Below are 8,345 nucleotides of genomic sequence, written 5' to 3'. Positions count from 1 at the left end.
CCACCTCCGCCGCAGATCCAACCACCAATACCCCACCCGCCATCGCCCTCCGGCGCGGGTGCACGGCAGATCCGGCGCCATGGACAAGCCGTGCACGCTGCTAGTCCACTTCGACAAGGGCTCCGCCGCCATGGCGAATGAGATCAAGGCGGATCTGGAGGGCAGCGACGTCGCCGCCAAGGTCGAGGCCATGAAGCGCGCCGTCATGCTCCTCCTCAATGGCGAGACCCTGCCGACGCTCTTCATCACCGTCGTCCGCTACGTCCTCCCCTCCGAGGACCACACCATCCAGAAGCTTTTGCTCCTCTACCTCGAGATCATTGACAAGCGCGACGCCGCTGGCCGCGTCCTCCCGGAGATGATCCTCATCTGCCAGAATCTCCGCAACAACCTGCAGCACCCCAATGAGTACATCCGGGGCGTCACGCTGCGGTTCCTCTGCCGCCTCTCCGAGCCGGAGGTGCTTGAGCCGCTCGTTCCTTCCATTCTCGAGAATCTCGAGCACCGCCACCACTTCATCCGCCGCCACGCGCTCTCCGCCATCTCGGCAATCTACCGCCTCCCACACGGCGACCAGCTCATCCCTGACGCTCCCGAGCTCGTTGAGCGCGCGCTCGCTTCTGAGCAGGACGCCTCTGCGCGGCGGAACGCTTTCCTCATGCTCTGCCTCTGTGGTCAGGAACGTGCTGTTGCGTACCTATTCTCCAACGCGGAACGTGTTACCGAGTGGCCCGATCTCCTGCAGATGGCCGCCGTAGACCTCATCCGCAAGGTCTGCCGCTCTCCAAACCGTGCCGACAAGGGCAGGTATATCAAGATCATAATATCCCTTCTTTCTTCTCCCAGCACAGCTGTTGTTTATGAGTGTGCTGGGGCGCTGGTGTCGCTCTCCTCGGCGCCCACTGCTGTGCGCGCTGCTGCCAACACATACTGCCAGCTCCTCTCATCGCAGAGTGACAACAATGTCCGGCTCATTCTCCTGGACCGTGTGAATGAGCTGCGCATGGCACACCGGGATGTGATGGTGGATGTAGTGATGGATGTGCTGCGTGCACTTTCCAGCCCGAACTTAGATGTCAAGAGGAAGGTGCTGGATTTAGTGCTCGATCTGCTCACTCCTCGTAATGTGGAGGAGGTGGTGCTTTACCTCAAGAAGGAAGTGGTCAAGACACAATCAGGGGAACTTGAGAAGGGTGGTGAGTACCGCCAGATGCTGGTGCAAGCGATCCATGCATGTGCTGTAGAGTACCCAGAGGTAGCTGGGTCGGTGGTGCACCTCCTCATGGACTTCCTTGGTGACACTAATGTCGCGGCAGCAGTTGATGTTGTTTTGTTTGTGCGTGAGATCATTGAGACTAATCCCAAGCTGCGTGTGTCCATGATCCAGAGACTGAGTGATACCTTTTATCAGATCCGTGCATCCCGTGTCTGTTCAATCGCTCTCTGGATTCTTGGTGAGTACTCCCTGTCATTATCGGAGGTCGAGAGTGCCATTACTACCATCAAGCAGTGCCTTGGGGATCTACCATTGTTCACTCTCTCAGAGGAAGGCGAGACAACTGATTCCTCCAAGCCAACCCAGCCGATGGTGAACTCTGTCACTGTGTCTTCCAGGCGGCCTGTTGTTCTTGCAGATGGCACTTACGCCACACAGAGTGCTGCTACTGAAGCCATTTCGACTCCACCAGTTACTGCTGGATCATTGGCATCGACTCTGAATCTCAGATCACTCATTCTGTCAGGTGATTTCTTCTTGGCTGCAGTTGTTGCCTGTACGCTTACCAAATTGGTATTGAGGCTGGAGGAGGTGCAGCCATCAAAGGCTGAAGCAAACAAGGCTTGTACTGGGGCCTTGCTGGTCATGACGTCCATTCTGCAGCTGGGGCTATCCTCATACCTTCCCCAACCGATTGATAATGATTCATATGACAGGATTGTGCTTTGTGTGCGGCTGCTTTGCAATACTGGTGATGACGTGAGAAAGATTTGGCTGCAGTCATGTAGGCAGAGTTTTGCCAAGATGCTTGCTGAGAAGCAATTCAGGGAGACGGAGGAGATGAAAGCCAAATCACAGATCTCTCATGCCCAGCCAGATGATCTTATTGATTTCTACCACCTGAAGAGCAGAAGGGTAAGAGAAACTTGCTTACTAGTTGTTGCTTTTGCATTATGCAAATTGCAACATTTATCTTTGTCTAATGCATGCTCGCAAGCTAGCCCACAAGCGTTCAATCATTCTGTTCTAAAATGAACAATAAATTCATTACTTGGTGCTTGCATTGCAACTCTATTGACATATATTCTCAAGTTACTGCATATTACATGCAATAGGAGCATTATCTTTCTTTCTTGCATCTTGCAACAAACTGTTACATTCTGTGGCTTCTCTCATGACCTTAAATAATTTCTGAAGTTCTAAATAATAGCTGTCGTGGTTTTTCCTGTCCTTCAGTCTTACTAGTATAATTCTGGGACTTTCCCTGTGTAACCAGTTCTTGGTTTTTTTTATTTCCACTAGAATCTCGTGGTGTAATATTGTGAATGTTACTTGACTAGTCTATGTTTGCGTTTTGTGCCGTTGCTCAGTTTGAGCAGCCTTGTTATAACACGAAAGGTTTTGGCATGTTTGTTGGATTTGATTTCTCGTAGATATGTAAGATTAGTCAGATCTTTCAGAAGTTTGTATCCTTGGCTAGAAAGCTTTTTTTTGTTTTGATATTTGGGCAGAGGAAAAGCTGGTAGTTGTTTCAACAGCATTATGAGCATGTGTAATAGTGATAAACGTGAACCATATTGTTGCTTCAAGAATACGGATGATCTAGTAACCGTCAAAAAAAGAATATGATTTAGTAAAATGCTCTTCTATATCTGTCCCCTCTGTTCTCTAAATTGTCGATTTTTGTTTCCTAGGGCATGAGCCAGCTTGAGTTGGAAGATGAGGTCCAAGATGATTTGAAGGCTGCAACTGGTGGATTCAGTAAGGAAACAGATGATGCAAACAGGCTTAACCGCATTCTTCAGTTGACTGGGTTCAGTGATCCTGTATATGCTGAAGCGTTTGTGACAGTTCATCATTATGATATTGTACTTGATGTTACTGTCATAAACCGTACAAAGGAGACACTTCAGAACCTGTGTTTGGAATTAGCTACAATGGGAGACCTCAAGCTTGTTGACCGCCCTCAGAACTATACGTTGGCTCCTGAGTCAAGCAAGCAAATTCGTGCTAATATCAAGGTTTCTTCCACGGAGACTGGAGTCATATTTGGGAACATAGTCTACGAGACTTCCAATGTGATGGAAAGATCAGTGGTTGTCCTGAATGATATTCACATTGACATCATGGATTATATCTCACCTGCTACATGTGCAGATGTTACTTTCCGGAACATGTGGGCAGAATTTGAGTGGGAAAACAAGGTAATTGGCTTCTTTCTACAATTCAGTCATTGCAAAACCTCTTTGCAAGATGTTTTCCTTTCCAATTGCAAAATGTCTAGCTGAAGCTGTTAAATCTTTTAAAAGTATGCTCAATCAGACTTCTTACTTTTCAGTTTGGTTCATGATGTTTGTCTAGTTTTGCTTTGAAAACTGTTTGGAATAAGGGTACTGTTGTCATTGCACCTGGTTGATATGCAATTCTATGTACCTATAAATAGTTGATCCACACTAACTTTAATTCTCTCACCATGCAACTATGCGAACCCACCAATGCCACCATACATGGTAAAAGACCCACATTTAACATACACCATGCATGCTACTCATATTAAATAAGTATTCTGCAACTAACTTGTATGCATTTTTGTTAGAGTACGTAATGGGCCTAATGGCCTGGGCTGCCAGTATAGCCTGTTAGTCTTAGGGTTAATTAGAGATAAGGGTCGCTTGCTTAGGGGTCAAGCAAGCCTTGCTTGGGAGTCAAGTAAACCTCTCTATATAAAGAGAGGAGATGCATCAATCTATTCAAGCAAGAATTAAGAAGGAAATCCCTTCCCTCTTGCCCGGCCGTGGGCAAAAAGGCCCCCGACCGGCCCTCTCGCGCCCTCCTTCTAGCAGTGCCATAACAATTTGGTATCAGAGCTGCCGCACTAGGCGGCCACTGCCGCTGCAGCTGCCATCCACCACCACCACCGCCCCGCCCTGGCTGCAGTGGCAGCCGCCGCTCCTGGCGGCCTCCGCCGCGCCCGGCGCTCCGCCACAGCAGCCACTGCTGCTGCCCCAGGGCGTCCCCCCCGCGCTTGCCGGGCCGCTGCAGCAGCCGCTGCAGCAGCCGCTGCAGCTGCCATCCACCGCCACCACCGCCCCGCCCTGGCTGCAGTGGCAGCCGCCACTCCTGGCGGCCTCCGCCGCGCCCGGTGCTCCGCCGCAGCAGCCGCCCGCTGCTGCCCCAGGGCGTCCCCGCCGCGCTCGCCGGGCTGCTGCAGCTGCCGCTGCAGCTGCCATCCATCACCACCACCGCCGCGCCCTGGCTGCAGTGGCAGCCGCCGCTTCTGGCGGCCTCCGCCGCGCCCGGCGCTCCCTTGCAGCAGCCACTGCCGGTCAGCTCCGGCCCCGCATCGACCGCGCCGGCGGGAGTCCCGATCCACCAGATCATGTTCCTGCCGTCGCCATCACCGCTTCCCCAGGGCGTCCCTATCCAGCAGATCAAGTTCCCGCCGTCGACGTCACCGCTTCCGGCTTGGATCACTGCCCGCCACGTGTCGGTGGCAGTGAGGCTACAGGCTGCTGCGCGTGGCCTCCTAGCGTGTCGGCGTGTGCGGGAGATGCGTGGTCTGCTGCTGCCGCTCCTCCAAATTGCCCTTCGCCGCGCAAAGTACCTCGATCTCGTCCATTGCGTCGAGGATCTTGGGCATACGGTTTCCCCCACGGGCGGCGGGCATGCCGTTTTTCCCGCGGGCAGCGACCTCAAAGTCTACGACATCGGCGGTTGGGGGGGGGGTGCGCACCCCTCCTCGTCATTCTCCATCGCAAGTCCACCACTCTTCCCTGTGCGGTGCAGACCAATAGCCGTCCGGCGGGGAGAAGGCAGGGTGTCACCGACAGGAGCACACCGCGTAGCACCACTTCATTCCGCCGCCGGCCGCCGCGAGGGCGCCTCTGTTGGTCGCTCTTGCAACCACTTCCAGGTGGCCATACACATGCACTCCTTTTGTCCAGGTGGTGTCCATGGGATCCAGGTGGCTGTACACATGCACGTCCGACATGCGGATGGTGTCCACTTTCTGTTAAGGGGTCCAAAATAAAGCGTCCCAGTTCATTTCAGGTTGAGAGTAATAAAACAAGCCGAGATGTAAAAGGCTTGTTTTTAGGTGTTAGGTTTGTGTTGCGTCGAGTCATGGTTATAAGTTGGTTAGGTTGCAGCTCGAGGACAAGCTGCATGTCCAGGTGGGGTGTAGTGTTAGAGTACGTAATGGGCCTAATGGCCTGGGCTGCCGGTATAGCCCGTTAGTCTTAGGGTTAATTAGAGATAAGGGCGCTTGCTTAGACCTTGTACAATGGAAGGTGCTTAGGGGAGGTGCTTAGAGAAATAAACCAGATTTTCCTTAAGCACCGGTGCTTATTTGTACAGGATAGACGCTTAACTAAGCGCCTCTCCCGTAGAAATAGGCACCGGTGCTTCAGGAAAACCCGGTTTATTTTTCTAAGCATCTCTCTAAGCACCTCCCATTGTACAAGGCCTTAGGGGTCAAGTAAGCCTTGCTTGGGAGTCAAGTAAACCTCTTTATATAAAGAGAGGAGATGTATCAATCTATTCAAGCAAGAATTAAGAAGGAATTCCCTTCCCTCTTTGCCCGGCCATGGGCAAAAAGGCCCTCGGCCGGCCCTCTCGCGCCCTTCTTCTAGCAGCGCCATAACAATTTTAGTTTCAGTTCTCATATTGACAATCTAATCATACAACCAAATCTAATCGAAACAATCGCAACCAATTCTCACTGCAATGCATGATGTATCATCTCTAGTTTATTGAGTTGTCTTGTCACACTGCTTCGTGTTGATGAATCTGTTGTTGCTCCTTATTTCAGTTTATATAACAACTATTTCCTTTTTGTCCAGGTTGCCGTTAATACAGTAATTCAAGACGAGAAGGAATTCTTGAATCATGTTATCAAGTCAACAAACATGAAGTGTCTAACACCACCGTAAGTTGCAGTCTTCCATCTTTATTCCAGGCTTTCTCTTCCTTATCTGATTACTGATGGAGTTACCTACTTCTGAAACGGTAACCTGATATCAGGTCTGCGCTTGATGGTGAATGCGGTTTCCTTGCCGCAAATCTTTATGCGAAGAGTGTGTTTGGAGAAGATGCTTTGGTGAACATTAGCATTGAGAAGCAAGTTGATGGCAAGCTCAGCGGTTACATCAGAATAAGGAGCAAGACTCAAGGAATTGCGCTCAGCTTGGGAGACAAGATTACCCTCAAGCAGAAGGGAGGCAGTTAAGCTGTGACGCGACCTGTCGCAATTGTCATGTAGGAGATCCACTTTGCCAGTTTCATACCATCGGTACAGTGGGCTAGTAAAGATGTTTTTAATGTACAAAAGATTAAAGAGAGGGATGAGAAGAGGAAGCTCGCAAGGAAATCAGTGTTGAGACTGAAAATGGATCTTCAACTAGTATCCTGGAGAGATGCAATGATATCTCCCAACTCCCTTCCAAGATGAGGCCTTTTTTTTGACAAAAATGGTGGTGTAAGAATAGATGTGAGGTTTGTGTTGTTTATTCTTGATATCGGCGGATTGAGATATTGTATTACGGGTCCCTTTTAATGTCTCGTGCTTTTGTCTTTCAGCCTTACATGTTTTACGTTGCCGTACTTTTCTTTCAGTGTTGCATGTTGTATCGCCCTTTCGCTTGCTGTCAATTTCTTTGTTATCTCTCTGATGGAACCAAACAATTTCTATTATCGATTGATGTATTCCCTCTATTTCTTTTTAGTCTGCATATAAGATTTGGTCAAAGTCAAATTTTGTAAAGTTCGATCAACTTTGTAGGAAAAAATATGAACATCTATAATACTAAAGTTATATGGTATGAAAGTTAATTTTATGATGCATCCCACAATATTGATTTCATATTGTGAATCTTGATATATTTTTTTATAACCTTAGTCAAAGTTAATAAAGTTAGACTTTGATCAAATCTTATATGCAGACTAAAAAGAAACGGAGAAAGTATTTTTATTCGTGTAGGATTCCTAATGTCATGACACTATATGCTTTCTATTAATCCTGGAAACAAAAGGCCCTTAATAGTCCGGTCAATGAGCCAGTACTCAGTCTCGTTGATTTAGTACTAAATTAGTTCAAATTTTGAGACGGAGGGAGTACATATTTAGTGTCGCTGATTTAGTATTAAATTAGTTCAAATTTTGAGACGGAGGGAGTACATATTTTGATGACCGTTTCTTTGGCCTTGTATGCCTTGTGCTTGAATTGGCGCATCCTGTATGCTTGCAGGAGCGAGCGAGGCCTTTCCGTTATGGTGAGCATGTTGCTCATGTTGGGTGGTGGAGGATGCTCTCGACAACTTCCTCTTGGAGCTTTCCTTGAAGGGGCTTGATGCATCCGCGGTATGCTTCGACCATCTTTAAGCACTTGGTGTCTCTACCATCTTCGTGGGAGACTGTAAGTGGCATGCGTTGACATCAATATGATGAATTGCATGCTTTTTGGTGCTCTGCCATATCACATGACATACTGGTAGTGTAGAGCCATGGGCTCGTTACGACTTCGGCCACTTTGGGAGTCCTTTCTTTGTACCGATGACATGTCTGGTAATATGATTGCTTTAGCACTTTTACCTTGCCTCATTTTTGTATTCCGGTATTGGTTTTGTCATAGCCACGGAGGATGCCGCCTCTTGGGGGGTGGCATGCTTTCTTCTTGGCGTTCCCGCCTTGCCGGAGGGGCTCTTCGCATCTCGGGAAGATGCTGTCTTTTGGAGGCGGCTTACTTTCTCTCGTGGGTGCCCAACTTGGTTGGCCTCACTTTGCCCGAGGGGCATTTCACATCTTTAGAGATGCGGGTTTTGCCATGGTTTTGGGAGGTTTCCACCTCCCAGAAGTGAGCGCGCATGTCTTCGCATCTCCACTTGTCGATATGCGGTCAGTTAACATCCCCAGGGATCCCAAGGCGCTTCTTCGTGGGCAACACTATCTGGATCGCCTTCGTGGGGAGCACTACCTGGTGATGGAGTCGAATCCGACAGATCTCAGGTAGCGGGTCCCGAGCTGGTAGTCTTGGCATGATGGTAACATGACATGAGGGGGACATGATGTTTTACCGAGGTTCACGTCCTGCTTTGTTGTACTGATTGTGGATGGGGTACATATTACAAGTTGA

The 8,345-nt window shown here is 49.3% G+C and overlaps 1 protein-coding gene across 1 annotated transcript; it reads left to right on the top strand.

The window, feature by feature from the left end:
- Nucleotides 1-6: 6 nt before the first annotated feature.
- Nucleotides 7-6,807, top strand: LOC119268034 (coatomer subunit beta-2-like). Its single transcript, XM_037549525.1, has 4 exons — nucleotides 7-2,131; nucleotides 2,911-3,420; nucleotides 6,058-6,143; nucleotides 6,239-6,807. Exons 1-4 carry the CDS (start codon nucleotides 80-82, stop codon nucleotides 6,441-6,443), a joined length of 2,853 nt encoding a protein of 950 aa, XP_037405422.1. The 5' UTR covers nucleotides 7-79; the 3' UTR covers nucleotides 6,444-6,807.
- The last annotated feature ends 1,538 nt before the right edge of the window (nucleotides 6,808-8,345 follow it).

This window comes from Triticum dicoccoides, chromosome 3A (genome assembly GCF_002162155.2).
Source record: "Triticum dicoccoides isolate Atlit2015 ecotype Zavitan chromosome 3A, WEW_v2.0, whole genome shotgun sequence".
Lineage (NCBI taxonomy): Eukaryota > Viridiplantae > Streptophyta > Magnoliopsida > Poales > Poaceae > Triticum > Triticum dicoccoides.
Note: the sequence above shows the minus strand (reverse complement) of the source record. Positions and strands in the feature narration are given on the sequence as shown.